At 39.2% G+C, this 17,325-nt stretch overlaps 1 protein-coding gene across 2 annotated transcripts in view; it reads left to right on the plus strand.

Annotated features, from left to right (window-relative positions):
• Positions 1-12,092: 12,092 nt before the first annotated feature.
• GATB (glutamyl-tRNA amidotransferase subunit B) overlaps positions 12,093-17,325 on the plus strand; it is a 74,062-nt gene continuing 68,829 nt past the window's right edge. Inside the window, exons 1-2 of one of the 2 annotated variants that reach the window (XM_025042774.1) lie at positions 12,093-12,315; positions 14,384-14,534. In XM_025042774.1, the coding sequence (XP_024898542.1) occupies positions 12,140-12,315; positions 14,384-14,534 (327 nt within the window). In that variant the 5' untranslated portion in view covers positions 12,093-12,139. The remainder of the gene's footprint in view (positions 12,316-14,383; positions 14,535-17,325) is intronic. The other variant, XM_006906263.3, reaches the window with a different exon arrangement.

Genomic DNA, 17,325 nt, shown 5'->3' on the forward strand with positions numbered 1-17,325 from the left:
TCATATATAAAAATTAACTCAGAATGTATAATAGACTAAATGTAAAACCTAAAACTATAAAATGTCTAGAGGAAAACATATGAGAAAATCTTTGTGATGGGTTTCAGATTTATAATTTTCGAGTTCCTCTTCTATAATGCAAAAACACTTTTGCACACAGTGTGACAGCTGGCTTTCATCACATTGCCCTGAAAGACGAGGGTAGGATATAAGCAACTCATGCAGTTATAACTCTGCCTCCAATCCAAAAACTTCATGTTTGCTCTCAGGAATATATACATATATATCCCATCTCAGGTAACTCTATCATTCTCATGGTCTTAACAACCACTTATCTTCTTATGACTCCCAAATTTATATTTCTAGTCTAGACCTTTTGGTTTTCAGACTGGTATTTTCCACTTGCCCTGCAGTACATCCACTTAGATGTCTCACTGACATCTTAAACTCAATGTGTCCAAAGCAGCACTTAATATCCTCTCCCACACATCTGTTTATTTTTCTATGGAGGCATCATCTCTGCTTAGTCACCAACGCCAGAAACCTGACAATCACCCAACTCATGTGCCAATACAGAAGAGGCCAGATTCACATATAATTTCAATATTTGTAGCCGGAATGACAGAGAGTAGTTTATTAACAGAAAAATGTCCAGTAAAAGAACATTTCAATCAGGAGGAAAGATGCTGTGATTGTGGATGTTGATTTCAAGATGCTGGCAGGCATCCAGGTGGAGATTTCTAGCAGTCAGTCGAAAATGACACTGTACATGACAGACTGCTGATCTTGGTTACAGAAATGAAAGCTCAAGAGCTTTTCTGAAAAGTTTAAGCTGTGGTTTGACAGGAATCATACTGTTCCTAAAGCTGAAAACACTCAGAAGCATTCAGCTGTGGAGGACAGAAGATAGAGAGGAAGAGAGAGAGAAGAACACCGAGCAGGAAGAGTGGCATTTGGAGTATGCTTTTCTGGTCAGTTGAAGGACAGGCAGCACAAGTCAAAATTTCTGTGGTCAGTCCTTTACTAGAGAGTTCTTGGATATGTGCCTTTTCTCTCCCTCTCTGCCTGTCGAAATCTCTTCCCTCTCTTTCCTGCTCCCTCCATTACCCTGTCTTTTTCAAGTCTAGAGTGCCTGCCTGGGGGAAGGCAGCATGGAAGATGGGAGCCTGGCTGTAGGTTTTCCACTCCACTGCGTTCGGAAGGCAGACAGTAAGGAACAGGTCGGCAGGAAGAGCTTTAGGGATCCGACTGCCCTTTTAGATCTGTGCATTGATGTTGTGGAGTTGACAGCCTGCCTGAAAGAGGCTGCAGAGACCTGTGTTCTGCATGTCTGGAATGTACTCCTTTGGCTCTGTAAGATGTGACACTGCATAATGGCCATGAAGAAGTAATTTTGATCCTGTGACTGTCTCGGCAGAAGTACCAGAAAGACATATGGACCTAATCTTCGGAACGTTTGTAGAAGACCTTTCCCTTAGGGACTGTCTTTGCAGTCTTGCTTTCACTTCCGGTCTTATGGCTCTCACCTTAGCTTTACTCTGTTTTTACTTAGGAGATGAAAAGCTAAATTGTATTCAATTGGAAGAACTAAAAATATTAATGTAAGAGCAAGTCATCATTATGACACATATCAATTTCTCACGTCTGAGGCAATGCGCTGAGAGCAGGGCTCTGGATACTCACCCGGCCAGGATTAGGAAAAAGGAGGTCTGGGTAGATTCTGGTACATGCTGTGAAAACAGGAGTTTTCACCATGCCGGAGTCTAGCACCTTCAGCTATTAAGTTTGCAAAAAAGTGACATGAACAAAAAAGTCTTCCAAGGGGTGATAACTTGCTTAAATATTATTCTGCAAAAAGCTGTTGTGTATCTAGGATCCTACACTTCAGGTTTATTTGAGGAATTACTCATTTCTCATTGGAACAGATTTCAATATATATTTTTATATAAAAATGGTTGCAATAGCATAATAAATTCAGCTAAGTTTCCACTAAGTTTCTGTGTGTTTGGGAAGAAATCACTTGCTCAGCTTAAACTTCATTTATGGACTTCATCTAATCCCGGTCCTTGTTTATTTCCTTGAAGAGTCTGACTAATACCATCATTTAAAAAAAAAAAAAAAAATCTCAGAAAATACCAAAGCTCAGACCCCAGTCCATGGAAACTGTCTGTGCCTTGCCATGAAAGTTGCCCTTTAAAGCTAGCTCCCAGAAGAACACCAGTTAAGAAGTCTGCCAGGAACCAATCTTTATTCATTTACTAGTGTTTTGTGAATCCTCTCTGAGAAAATTCTTTGGAGTTGTACTACTAGGAAAAGGAGAAAGAGACTGAAACTGTGGAGACAAGAGGTTCCCTGGGGGATGAGGTCTTCTTTGCTTAGACCGAAGTGATTTTCCCCTAAGGAAGATCTCAGAATCACATTGCTAAAAAATTGCCTTGGCTGATGGCTAGCTTTAAAGAAACAGGTTTTTGAAATCTCAGCAGTCACTGCACTGTCGAGGTCTAAGCAAACAACGGTTCTGTTAACCTTGGCTGAGAAAAATAATCATGCACTCTTCTGTAATCTTGCATATTATGGTTATAGATGAAGTCAGTCTTGGAGAATCTGATTACAGACCCAGAGAATTACAGATCTTGAAAATGTTCAAGAGATCATCTGATGCAGCCTCCTCAGCCCCAAGGCCAGTCGCTAGTAAGTGCCGGGGTGCAGGAACACTAGCAGGCTATCGGGCCCTTAGATGATATTTGGGGCATAAACAAAATTCCCATGCACATGGCTCAGATACAGTGGTGAATTGTTGGGCACATCCATGGCTTTCTTCACATGGCTAGAAATAAGATTGCTGACAGATCCTAGTTTTAGCCAGTTGAACAAGTTTCTTTTCTTAGTTATGGTGCAAATAAACTAGGAAAGTGTTCTGGCTGGTCTTACATGGGTCAAATATTCCCTTACCTGGAGACCCAGTAAATCATGGCTGTGTGTGTGTGCGTGCGTGCATGTGTGTGTGTGGGCGCACGTGTGTGTGCAGAGCAGGCCCAGCTTCATGGGCACGCCGCCTGTGTGGCTCTGCACAGGGATCTACACTCTGAAGGATGCTATGCTTAGCTTAATGCTCTTCTGTAGCCATCTAGAAATTTTTTAAAATTTTGAACACGGAATTCTGCATTTTAATTTTGTACTGGATCCCGTAAATTATAAAGCCAGCCCTGGCAGAGTCCTAGCTCAGCTTGGCAAATCCTAACATAGTCATGCGGATGGGGTGGGTGCGAAAAGGAAAATCATCCCCAGGAGCAGTGTGTAGATGGTAGCCAGTACAGCTAGCATAGTTCTGAGAACGAAAAGGATATGAAACATGAAAGATGAGGTTCTTGTCCTTGAAAATCTCAGTCTAGTAGGGCAGATACTCTTTTCAATAGTTTATCTCTGAAATACCCACATATCCAAACGAATATATTTATCTTGAATGCTAATGGGAACATCCAACTACTGTAGGAAAGTAGAAGTTCCTCGAAAAATTAAAAATAGAACTACCATATGATCCAGCAATCCCACTTCTGGGTATATATCCGGCTAGGGAAATGAGATCATTATCTTGAAAAATATCTGTACTCCCATGTTCACTGCAGCATTATTCACAATAGCCAAGGTATGGAAACAACTTAAGCATTTATTGATGAATGAGTGAATAAGGATAATGTGATATTTACACAAAATGAAATAATATTCAGCCTTAAAAAGAAGAAAATCCTGCCATTTGCAACAACGTGGATGAATCTCGAGGGCATTATGCTAAGTGAAATAAGCCACTACAGAGAAAGACAAACACTTCATGGTATCACTTATATGTGAAATCCAAAAAAAAAAAAAAAAGTCAAACTCGAAAAAACAGAGAGTGGAAAAATGGTTGCCAGGAGCCCTGGAGTAGGAGAAGGAGAAGCGGTTGGTAAAAGGGTATAAACTTTCAGTCATAAGATGAGTAAGTTCTGAGCATCTAATGCAGAATGTGGAGACCACGGCTGCTAACGCTGTATTGTAAAACTGAAATTTGCTAAGTGAGTATGACTTAAACGGTTTCACGCCCCCTCCTGAAAGAAGGTAAATATATGAGGTGATGCTAATGTAAGTGAACTCTATTGTAGGCTCCTTTTATGATGTATGCATATATCAAAGCATCATGTTGCACACTTTAAATATCTTATAATTTTATTTGTTAATTATACTTCAATAAAGCTGAAATTTTTTCTTAAAAGAAATAAAAATATAAGGAGAATGTCCACCTTTGCTTCTAACATCACAAATACTAGTTTTTATGAACCTATAAGCTAGTCTATGATTACAGGTGGAATTAGTCGTCTCTTGTACAAGAGTGACACCATTCTAGCAGCAGTGACTTAACTACTACAGACTGTTAAAAATATTCTTTCTATCAAGATCCATAAATATCTTGGCCTACATGTAAGAATAAGCAAATAAGAATACAGATGCTCCGTTAGGACAAAGTAAACCTTAGAATGGTGCCTGCAGCCCAGTAAAGACTAGTGAATAGATGGAGAATGAATAGGAGAAGGAAGTTGAATGGAAAAAAAAAAAAAAAAAAGAACAGAACGGAAGGGAAGAAGGGAGGTAAGTTGGCCAAGCTCTTTTTCAAGGTAGTCAGGGATGGAAACCATAAAAATAAAGGGTAAGCCATCTCTAGAGCAATAAATTTTATGAAATGTTAATTGGGTTTACTCTCAGAACTCTTCCTTTTATTATTATGTTTAACACCAAACACTAAAAAATTAATCAGGAAATACCATCTGGCCAACAATTTTAATTTATGAAATTCCTTTTGCTTCAGAAGATTAAAAACAATCCTCTGAGTAAACTGAGCATTCTCAGAGAACCCCAAACAGCCCTGAACAAAGACTCAAGAGTGTCATTGCCTTTATATGTTAACATCTTTGAGTCACTCGTAATCTATAAATAAACTTACATCTTACACAAATGGCTGTACAAGAAGCAGCACCATGCTGGAATTCAATACCAAAGGCTATTTTTAAAAGTGTTTTGATTTTTTAAAATTAATTATAGGCCCTAGATAATACAGGAGTTATAATTTGGCTTTGGTTTACTACAAGTTTTATGTTGCTTAACAATTCTTTAAAAACAATTCTTATATATCTGTGCTTTAAGTGCAAGTCGATGTTAATTGAAAATTTTGTGATTATGGCTCCTCTGTTCTGTATGGGAAAATGGAATCACTAATATCCTGAAATCAGTAATAAAAGTTGTTTACCTTTAAAAATATACACTTGGTCTTTAGAGCCTTATGGTTTCCCTAGGTGTAACATAAGAAATTACCTGACACCAAAACGAATCTTTGAAACAAAAGCCCTCCATTTAAACACATATAAAACAGAAAAGCAGGAGAAATTTGGGGGCAATGTTTACCCTGGTAGAAAGGCATGTTCGACTGTAAACCATGAAAAAAATAACATCATAAAATAATGAAAACTTCAGACCTAGATATTTTTGTCCAATTGAACTTTTTAGTTGAACTTTTTATATCAAGAGATAGGAGAATTCTTGACATAGATAAGACATATGTGGAACCACACACCTAGGAAACATTCTGGCCTTTATCTCATATCTAAAGGCTTGATGTAACAATGTACAAGTTGTAGTATTTAGAAATTTTAGGCCTCAGAAAGTAAATGTTCACTGCTCTTTCAAGACTATTTGGTTTAAAACTATAGGAAGAGAAGCGATTATTTCTGCCTCTATCTTAATTAACAAAGAGTAAATACCTATTGCTTTTGCTCTAGAAAAATAATCTTTGGGCAGTTTTCATCTAAGAATTCCTTTGGAGAACAGCAGACATGAGCTATAGTAACCAGACACAGAACAGGACCTCGGATACATGACTCTTGCAACAGAAACTAATTGATTTTCCATAATTTGGCCTGTCTTGTCATATTATATTTCAGACAGAATGAAAATTGCCACTCCAAGCTTGCTATTTCTTGACAACTAAAAATAAGTAACATCATGTTTTGAAAAAAGAGAAAACACAACATTTGATTCAATGGTACCATAGAAATCCAACCAAAAACACATACTCAGTTATATTTTTCACCTCCATGAATTATAGCTATTAACTTACACAGTGAGAAGCAGAGTTCATGTGACCCACTGTACAACAGAACCAATGCAATGGGATATTCTCACTTTGAAATGAGTAACACCTTAGATCGCTGTTGGGTAAAGAGAAAACAAGGGCGTAAGGATAAGTCTAATTGACATTTCTATAAAGAGATAACAAATAATGTAGGCTGACAGCAAAATATCCTTGGTCTTCCTTGGGGAAGTGAGCTACTATTAGAGTAAACAGAATTTCTGTAAGAGAGGTTGTTACGCAGCAGCTAACGTCTTCTTGTCATAGATCTCAAGAGAAAGTCCCCAGGCATCTAAAATGGTTGCTAGTCTAGAGAACTAAGGAAGACAAATAGTTTCATTCCTAAACTCAAGATTCTTCATTTTGACATCTGCTAAGGACACTAAACTCTGAAAGACTGTGAAATGTCAAACTGACTCTCATAAATCGTGAGAACATTTCATTAGATTTTGTGAGTTTTGGTATGTCAAGTAGAAGGTATTGTATTTATTTAATATATATACATAAATATTTTCAAAATCGTGGGCTCTGAATCACTGCAAAATGTTTCCCAGAGATACCGTACCAATGCAATGTGGCAACCAAAATAAAGATAGCAGCTTTAGAGAATATTAGGCTAGATAGGCCCTTATTTGCTAGAGTGGCATTTTATATCATCTTTCTTTTGCCTTTTGAAAAACATGGTATCGAGTTCCATTCTTAACATTATTTCTTTTAATTTTACTACATGTGAGAGGAGTAAAAATGCCTTTTAGTAGCAAAGCTGGTCTAAGTGTGGAATCAACATCAACTTGAAATCACTGTTGGGTCAAGTTATCAAATCCTATTGGTGAATTAGAATCTAGAGTCAGACTCCGAGGAGACATGAACAATGTCTATGCTGGTCTTTCCCTCCCTAATTAGTATTCATGAATTGCTGGGAACTTTTTTCTGTCTTTCTTTGCATTTATCTCAGTAGTTGTATCGTTTGATTGCTGTTGTGTTTGAATTGCTTGATTTTAATTCAATCTGGCATCTCTTCATGGAACACTAAATTTCCTTTCAATGGCCATATATTAAACTGTGGTGAACCCTGAAGGCTCTGCCACCAATAGATTTCGGCCTTTATTGCTTTGTGCAGCCCATCCATTCTTGGTTCAAGGGCAGCCTAGATACAGAGATCTCAGTTCAGATACTCGCTGGTAATGACACTGATTACCTGGCAGGATGTGTGAGATAAGCCTTCTTGTTCTCTTTTGTACCACCCTGGTGGACTCGGATACATCTTCCCTTTAATTATCAAGTAGTTCATTTGCTGAGGAAAACGTGTCATCAAAGCTCATGCATCTTGGCGGCTTAGATCTTTAACACCAGACTTGTGCTCCTCAAAATCTTTAGACTTAAAATCAAGAGAACCATTTAACATATAAAAATATTATGTTTTTAAAACTCAAAGTTCTTGATCATTATTTGTGCATGATCTTAAAATAAAATACTGCTTAGAAGTTGTGTGTGTGCATGTGCACACCTGTGTGTGTGTATAAGCTCTGTAATTCCGAAGGCCAAATACTCAACTCCAAAACACAAAAGACAGAGCTTCTTAGTACATAGCAGGAATCTGACCACATGCTAAACATAGCTTCCAGGACACAGAGCTGAACACATTCTACGACCTGTTACTTTCGACTGAAGAGTATCTTCTATCAAAGAAGTGGTGAGTCATGGGGATGTGTAGAGTGGGATTTCTTTCTTACACATAATTCCAGTTTGCTTTCAGGATTAGTCAGATTTCTAGAAAAGAAAAGGCCTGGGAAAACAGTAAACCATCCCTTGAGACCAGATAGAAGAAGACAGGATGTGGAGAGATTACAGTTTATGGGCCAGGCAAACCTATTAGCAGCTGTGTGCTGGCCTCATCTCCCCCAGATGGCACTTCATCTCTACAAAAGCATTGGACAGGGTGTTCTATTCCCTGCCTTGGAAGGGAAGAAAAAGTTATAGATTTCTTTGCTTCGAAGCAGTCTTCTAGGAAGCAATTGTTCCCTCCACATCAGTATTTTATCAGAATCAGGACTTAATGGTAAAATGAAAGGAAATGAATCCTGTTCCCCCAATTGCCCAGCATGTACATATTCCCAGTTTTTCTTCTTCCCATAATGACACTTAACTGCGTCTTAAGATGTGGTTTTTCTAAGAAGGAGCTTTATGTTTTTAGAATGCTTTTTCAAAAACAGGGCTTCCTCTAGTGCTTCCTATATGAAAATAATGCTAACAATTTTTCTTGTATGTATACCATCTTAAGTGTTTATTTTTTCTTTTTCCAGAGAATTTATATTGACCTAGTTACCCTCCCTTCCTCCCCACATGACATGAAATATCAAGACAGCAGGCTGGGTGCTAAAGCCATAGAATAGATAGAAACTAACAGTCCCATAGAGAGACCAAACTCAAAACTGTGTTAAGAAATACTAAGATAACCATCTATATCCAGCTCTGTTAGACTGCAAGGGGCACTTTATTAGCCTGCTAAATGTCTATATTAAAGTACTCTCTTTGTTTCTATAGGGCAAAAGTAGTTCATCAAAGAATAGGTTAATTAACACAATTTTAAGATTCAAAATTGTATATAAATAGACTTTTAGATACACTGCCATGATACATTATTAAAATGATAGAAACTATCTCCTTTTAATATTACTTGAAATGTAAATGTTTCCATTACAATTGTTTACTTCCTTTTAAAAAAATGGAAACTTACAACCACTTGCATCCTTCCCTCACATTTTACCCTTGTTACTGAAGATGCTGTAAATCCTAGACTACCATGTTTTTATATCATACCTCCATTCCCAAACCAGGGAAAGAATGAGAGAGGGAGTGATTACAATTAAACACAACTTAGATTTGGGGGGGGATGTTTATATAGATAGCTCTGGATATTGAGTCAAACACAGAGGCAAGCCAGTGCGTTCCAACTCTGATGTGCAGGGACTCTCTGAAGAACACTAAACAAAACCAAGGATAATACTTTAGACATACTCTTAACTACTGCTGTTATTATTATAAATAATAACTTGAAACTATGCTCTCTTTTTAAAAACTTCTTCTAAGTTTATTTGTATTGTGTCAATTATACGAGTAAAATAAGAGCTGAGAAACTCTCCCTAAGAAAATGTTTTTGCTAGAAACCCTATCCTGCTACCTTCTGAGCTTCTTGAAAATGAAAACCTCTGTGTCTTCCAGATGACAGCCACCTTTTCGGTGGAACCAAAATAGCTCTCTCAGCTAGAAAGCTGTCTGTCAGCAAGAGCTCTGACAGGTATCAGACTTGGCATGCAGGAGGAAGGCAAGAAATGGTCCCATGGTAGATGTTTCGGTGAGAGCACCTGACTAGCTAAGGAGCAAGGCAGGAGGGGCACTTGGAAAACAGTGCACTCTTAGGCACTAGATCAAGCCCGAGGAAACCAATGGACATTTCCAAAAATGACAGATGACCTTAGGGGAAAAGGGAGCCATTAGTTCTTACGAGATTTTGAAAGGGTTGTGCAATATGCATTGAACTAGGTTTCCATTTGTGAAAGGAATCAAGTACACTTACATGCACAGGAGTTTCTCTCCCTCTAGCGGTGGGGTGGGAGCCTTTGAAGTGCTATGCTATCACTGTGCAGCGCTGCTTCATTAACAGGTGAAGTGCATTTTGCTCATGAAACTTCGATTTTCATTAGTTATGCTGCTGTCTCTTACACGGGTTTTCTAAAACACTCCTGACTCCTCCCATCAGGCAGGGATTTGTCTCTTAAGTGAGCAGATCACCAGCAGAAAGGTGGCAAGGAGGCCCCTTTCCTTTCGGCCCAACAACACTCACGCTCACTTCCAAGAGACAGGATTCCCCTCTCCTACGCAGTCCTGTCAAAGGTGGAACCAGTTGTGATCAGAGGCAGCTTCTGACCCCCAGTCTGGACCAGAAAAACCTGAGGAACTAAATGAGAAAAAGCAAGCAAGCTTACCTAGAGTAAAAGTGGAAAATGTGGACACTTAGAGGAGAGAAACTACTAAAGGATCTAAAGAGTGATCTGAACCTGATAGAAAGGGCAGTAATGAGAGATAAATATTGGAACAAACATCCCCACCTTTACTTTGCAGACTCTGTCATTTCTCTCATTTTCATTTTTGGTCATGTGAAAATACTTCTGGTGTAGCAATGCTGATCAATGATAGTGAATGCAAAAATAAAATTAAAAAGGATAGAAAAAGTAAACAATGACAATTTTAAGCAGAGTAACTAAAAATGCCTCCATGGAGGAATTAAATTGCATAATATCAAAACCGTACTGTAGTCTTAATGGGAATGGATTGTAGGTCACAGCAGTCTAATTAATAGGTTATTGATCAATAACTGAAAACCTACCAGTGTGAAGTATGTAGAGTATGCAGGTTTTTTCTCCTTCTCCATACCCAGGCATCAATGATGCCTACTTGACTTCTCTTGTATGTCTCCAAGGCAACCAAACACATTTTCTCACAAACCTATTTCTTTTCTAATTTCCTTATCTCAGTGAATAATTCCATCACTCATCTGGTTGTACAAGCCAGGAATCGAGAAGGTGCTTGACCCCATCTAGTCTTCCACCATCACATCCAATTCATCGACCAAGTCTTTCCATCTTACCTCTGTAATCTATCTCACGCATGTCGATTTTTCTTTGCCTCCATCCCCACACTATTTCATCGTCTTCCTCCTAAAAACCAGTACTCCAAAGGGCATCCACTCCATCCTTTGTCAAATGCATTCTCCACACTGCACTGTCATTCAACGAATATTTCTGAGGGGCCTACTTTGTGCACTGGTAATACTGCGTAAAATAGGATGAATTCCCCATAAACATCAGATAATCATAAGCAGTATGTAGAGAAGTAAAATAGGGTGATATGATAGAGTACGGCTGAATGGCTATTTTAAATTGTGCATGCAAATGCAAGAAATCGGTGAGAGTTTGAACGAGGGGTATGAATTCCGAAGCAGGAAAATAAAAGAAGTCGGCTGGGATGATGGTGTCTGCTACCAAGGATTCCTCGCATATAAGAAGACCGTTTGAAATACTGGCCAAGAACAAAAAGGATAATACAGGCATACCTGAAAGATACACCGAAGGCTCCGTTCCAGATCAGTATAATAAAGCGAGTACAGGCATACCTCAGAGATTTTGCGGGTTTGACCACCGTGATAAAGTGGAGTATCGCTGCGAGTTGTCATCTTTTTGCTCCTGGAGGGTCTTGTCTTCGGTTTATAAAAAAACACAACACCTGTTAAGTGCAATAAATCAAAGTGTGACAATATGAGTTATGCCTGTTTTAAAATGCACCCAAAGTCTCAACCTACGTCTATTTGAGACCCAAGGACCACTGCTTAACCATAGCGCTTAACACCTGTATGAAAGGATCCCATTTTTGTTAACTTTTCTGTATGTCTCCTCTCTCAAGAATGTCAGCTCCATGAGCATGAGGGCCATATCTGTCTTCCTCACTGTTGCATCCCCAGTTCCTAAGAACTGTCCCCGGCATACAGTAGGTAGCAAATAAATATTTGTTGTATTAATGCACAAATTGGTGTGTGAAGTGGCAGAAGAGAGAGAAAATAATTGAGTGGGTGTGAGGGTTCAGGAAGTCTTTGGGAGAGCTCGAAAGGTTAACGGGTATAAAATCCCGGCCAGATTTAGGTCTCACTCAAACTCATACAACATGCTCACAAGCCACGAACCTCTCCAGTTCCCCGCTAGGAGGAGTCACACCTTCCGACCCGGAACCCCGCCTACGCTCTCCTCTAGTTCTCCTTCCCTCCCCTCCCCGCCAGGGTTCCGGCAGCCTTCGATTCGCAGTGCTCACCGGTAATAGTAGTCTTCCGGCCGGAGCTTGTGTCAGTTTACCCATGTTCAGAACTACACTTCCCAGAGAGTCTCGCGGCAGAGGACAGTTGTGTCACCTGACCAGGACCCTGGCGCGGCAATGGCGGCGCCCATACTGCGCTGGTGCTGTCCTGGAAGGCGTTGGGCTTTAGCCAGCATTGACCGCGGTTCTCGCCACGGAAGAGGGGCTCCACCTGGGTCCTGGTTCTGCGGGAAAAGGGGACAGAGATCAGTGGTTCAGAAGCTTCTCAGCGCGGCCCAGAAGCTGAGGAAAGGGTATACTATTTCGTACCATTACTCCCCACTTAGTGTGGGGGTGGAAGACCTGCGGGACTGGGGAGACGGTGGCCGCTCCAGCCCAGCCTTCAATTTAGACGCTTTGATGAGGGGGTGGGTGTTGGGCTCTAACTCGCAGCCCTGAAAGCACAAAATTGGCCCTTTGTCAACCCCGCCCCCACACGTAAACTGCTGTCCTCAAATAGAGAGGTATATTGGGGAATTCGCAAGTGTAAAATCGCACATGTTTTCTTGAATCGAAAGCCACGCAGACAGAAGAGTGGATTCAGTCACCTTACTAAGAACACCAGCAGTGCGGTCGTTGACACTAGGAGCGAGATCTTACTTGGCTACCATTTAGCGCTCCTATGGGCCAGCAGTGTTCTAAGGTAGAAAGGAAGCCTTTACCTACAAGCTCTGGATGGTGGTGACTTAATATCGTCAGTCAGAAAACACCACCCATCTGTGGAGTCGCTTTGTATTGAGTATATATATCTAGACCTAAGAGGATGCAGCCAATACAAGAAACCTTCCCTCTGGTTGTGTAGAGAGTTTTGCTTATTTAGCAAGATGTCTTCTGAACAGTTGTTTAGACTTAACTATATAAAACTTAGTTTCTTTTTAAATACATAAATATAAGGCACTTCTCCGACATTCTGTTTATCCTTCAAGAAAGTTAGGTTGGCATTACTTCTGCTTTTCAGTTGGAGGAACAGAGGGAAAATGTCCCGAAGCATTCAGTTTCTTTTCTTTTCATAAATGAGATCATCTCACCATGAATGGGAAATATTTTTCTCTCATGTAATGAAACTGCAAAAATACTTCGGATAATGTTGTAGTGAATGCAGAATATCTAATGAGTTCTTCGTTTAATTCTTCTCAATTACAGGCAGTGCTTCCAAACTTTAAAAAGAAGGAATTCATCTTTTCACAATATTGTAAATATAGAACTTCATTGTTGAAATGATTGAAACAAAATCCAACACATGTCAACAAAAGTCTAGATAATATAGAAAATTGTTGGAGAGAAGAGCGGGATAGGAGCAGACAAAATATGAAGACAGTATGTGTAACCAAGCTATCTGCAAATGGTCCAGGATACATGGGTTTCAAAGGGACACTTAGAAGAACCTGGAGAGGCCTGTGTATGGAATGTTTATAGAGACCCAAGAGAGTAAGAGTGGCTAGATAAAAGAAATTATTACAGCAATTAAAAGCGTCTTAGATTTGATAGCAATCAAGCATAAACAAACAGCAAAGGAACCTGAAACTAGAGCTCTGGAATTGAAAGTGATTTGGGGGCCCAAAAAAGGCTATATCTGCTGGTTTAGTGTTTTCCTTTGCACAAAATTACCCGGAAGAGTATCATTTACTAGTGACCCATTATATCTGTGTCACTCTGGTAATTTTATTTGCAACCCATTGTTATAAAATGAATTCCAAACATGACAATTACCCCTTCTTTTTAAATAATGGAATATGCAACTTTATTTACCAATATTTCTCTAGTTGCAGAATGCTGATGTTTATGTTAATTCTAAAAATGTTCGCATTTTTAGACAGTTAATTTAGAAAAGGCCGCTTTTCACTGAAGTCAGCCAAGCAGTTGCCACCTGATACCCATATCTAAATTGTTTTAAGATGCCAAATTATTCCTTTCTCTATCACCTTCCTGTTTATACAGTGAACTCTCCTTATGCCATGTTGTTAATGAATTTTATATTACCTGCCTTGTAGCTGTTCATTTTGAATTACTTTCGATTTAGTCACAAATACAAACAATATGACACATTATTTAATGTAAGGATATAAAATTTTTATAAGTCAAAACAAATAGGAAATTAACATTTGTGGTTTAGGCTTATAGGAATTTATGTATGGTAACAGGTCTAACCACGTCTTTTTTTTGATTTTTTATTTTTTTAAACACCTATAGCACCTCGTATTCCAAGGTGGTCTCCCATCCAAGTATTAACCTGGCACGACCCTGCTTAGCTTCCAAGATCAGGCACGTTCAGGATGGCATGGCCATTGCTAACTGCTTCTTAACCTTTATCTTTCTCTTTAGTGAACGCGAATGGACAGCTGTGGTAGGTTTGGAAATTCATGCCCAGATTTCCTCCAACTCTAAACTCTTCTCTGCATCTAAAGTCCACTTTGCAGCACCTCCAAATTCTTTGGTATCTTTTTTTGATGCATCTCTGCCTGGAACTTTGCCGGTAAGTTTTTATTTAATGCTGTTTGCATTAGAAAATATTTATGTTTTATTGAACATCGATAATGATTTCCTTATTTTAATATCTTGGCACAGTTGTTAAGAAATACTTGTTTAGGGAATTTTCGGATGAAGTAGGGTAGACTAAATGTTTTCTAAAGACTCATCGCTATAATTTTGTTTCTAAGTCTAAACATCATCTGTCTATTCATACATTTGTTCACTCATTTCACACGCACATCTTAGAATGTCTACCAAATATGAGAAACTGTGAAATAAACTGGAAAATAAAGGTGACCTATGATTCTTGCCTTTGATGTCAATGACTGGTTGGGGAGGTGTGTCTTATAAACAAATAGAGTGCTGTATGGTCACTCCTGTGAAGGCATTATGCAGGACATGGTTTTGGAACTCAGAGGAGGAAGGACACTTAATTTAGTGAGAGAAGGACTATTATGAGAAATCGGGGCAGGGATATGGTTGGTTAAGGACAGGTTGTTGGAAGAGGTGGTGTATGAGCTATCTGAAAAACCAGGTAGGAGTTAGGCAAATAAATGAAGGAGGAAAAGGAGCCCAGTCAAAGAAAGCAGCATAAATCATGTGATATTACAGTGTAAGGTCAATAATGATTGCAGTTATTGAAAATTTAGCAGTGGTCAAAATGGAGAAAAAAGTCAACCACAATATGTTTTAACTACTCATTTACCTACTCATTTTCACTTAAACCCAAGGAACGACTGGGTCAGTGTATTCATCAGCAAGATTTTTAGCTTACATTTTCCTTTAGTTGGCCTAATTTTGAAGAAAAGAATGGAAGGAGCAACGTGACTATTTATGCTAATAAATGGCTCATAGTCTGTTTAGGACCCATAGTATAAACTGTATGTGGTGGTTCCTGCCATCCTTGGATGAATATATATACACACACACACACACATATATAGTGGTGATGTTTTTTTTAGTTAAATTCAGTTAAAAGGAATAACACTGGCTTTTTGACGCCCCAGTGAAAGCTGGTTGAACTGGCAGGCTCTTAGGGGCAGGGGTTTGCCTTTCTCAGGGTCGCTCCCCAGTGTGGAAAGTTGTGGGCAGTGCTTCCAACATACCTGCCATACTCGGGGCAGTGTCTCTTCCTCAGAACTTTTTCCTTACTTGTGCTTTTGTCGTGGAGGACCCCCATCCCTGCAAACGATTTCTAAGGTCATCTTTACTTGCTCTTGGGTCACTCTGGGGAAGACATATATGTATAAGGGTGTCTGTCTGTCCTTCCCTCCCTCCAGCTTAGAGTGTCTGTCTCTGGAGAGATTGTTTTTTGTTTGTTTGTTTTTGAAAAGAGATGATTTTTCAGTTATAAATGTATGAGTTCTTTTTTGGGGCAGGGACTCATATCATAGAAATACAGTAATATCTACTCAGACAAGTGAAATGGAAAGCAATTCATCACAGCCTTTTTGCCTTCTGAGTGCAAAACATTTTTTTTCACATGTTCGTTCATTATCAAAAGACTGGACATAATCTCTGCATTCTTTCTAGATTTTTCTAGCTGGGACTATAGTATCTAACAAAATATTTATTCTAGTTAACATTTAGAAACATCTATTTTCAGCTGGGCATGTTTTCTATAAACAGGCTCTTCAGTTGTAGCTAAATGTAGTCAAATATCATAGACAATTCGAAATAACTAAAATATCAACATGCTTTGAAAGAATTCTGATTATGCACCGAAGAAGAAGGTACTTGCCAGTGATAACCATCTCAATAAAACAGTGAAGGTGTTTGGGATATTTGAGCATTGAGAGCTTGGCTTACATTAAGTGATTGCCAAGGTTAGAAATCCAGTTTTGCTTGAGCTGGGGTTTGTTTTTCTTCTTCAGAGTCTACAGCCCTCATGGTCCAAGTAGCCTCATGGGTTACTCTTTCAACAGAGCTAATCTGCCTCTTTTTCAGACCTATTTTAGAATGTGAGCAAAATTAAAACCAAAACTACCAGAATAAAACATTGTCACTCCCATAGTATTTCAAAACCCTATGATTTACCTCTGTAGAGATTTAAGATATGCTGAAACCTTTAGACAGTTGTCTTTCTCTAACCCCTTTGGAGTTGATATATTGATATTCTGACTCTCTGTTTGGTTTATTTTGTATAAAAAATGATGACTGGTTATCAGATACTCTGATAAGAATATAGAAAGAGGTGGCCAAGAGAATTTAGGTTATAGTGTAAAGTCTTTCTGTAGACCAAATTTGGTCTCTCTGTAATTTCATTTGCTCTGCTGGCCCATTAAAGAAAAAATATGACAATGTGTATCTTTTTGTAAGCATTCGATTCTCCCTCTCTGTGTGTCTTCAGTTATTCCGCTGACACTTATTGGATGCCTGCCATGAGCTGGCCATCATACTTGCGCTAGTGACGTAGCTTTAAACGCGGTAGAAGGTAGACATGGGTCCTGCCCTCATGAAGCTTGGCCAGATAAGCAGACAGTTTAATAAACATGTTGGTGGTGGACGTACAGGCGCCCTAGGAGCACATCGTAGGAGCATTCAACACAGATATGGGGAATTTGCAAAACTGGGTAAATAAAAAGTGAGTAGGATGCACAAAGATCAGAAGAAAAACAGGATATGGCTTGCTCTAGGAACTGAAAGAATTCCCAGGCACTATAGCATAGAACTTGAACATGGCCATGGCAAGAGGTGAGACTGGTGTGGGAAGCGTAGTCTGTACCATTTAAATACTGCTAAGGAGTGTGGATCCCATTTATAAGGAGAACGTGGGGTCAGAAACTCCAAGGAAG

This window comes from Pteropus alecto, unplaced genomic scaffold (assembly GCF_000325575.1).
Source record: "Pteropus alecto unplaced genomic scaffold, ASM32557v1 scaffold50, whole genome shotgun sequence".
NCBI classification, from domain to species: domain Eukaryota; kingdom Metazoa; phylum Chordata; class Mammalia; order Chiroptera; family Pteropodidae; genus Pteropus; species Pteropus alecto.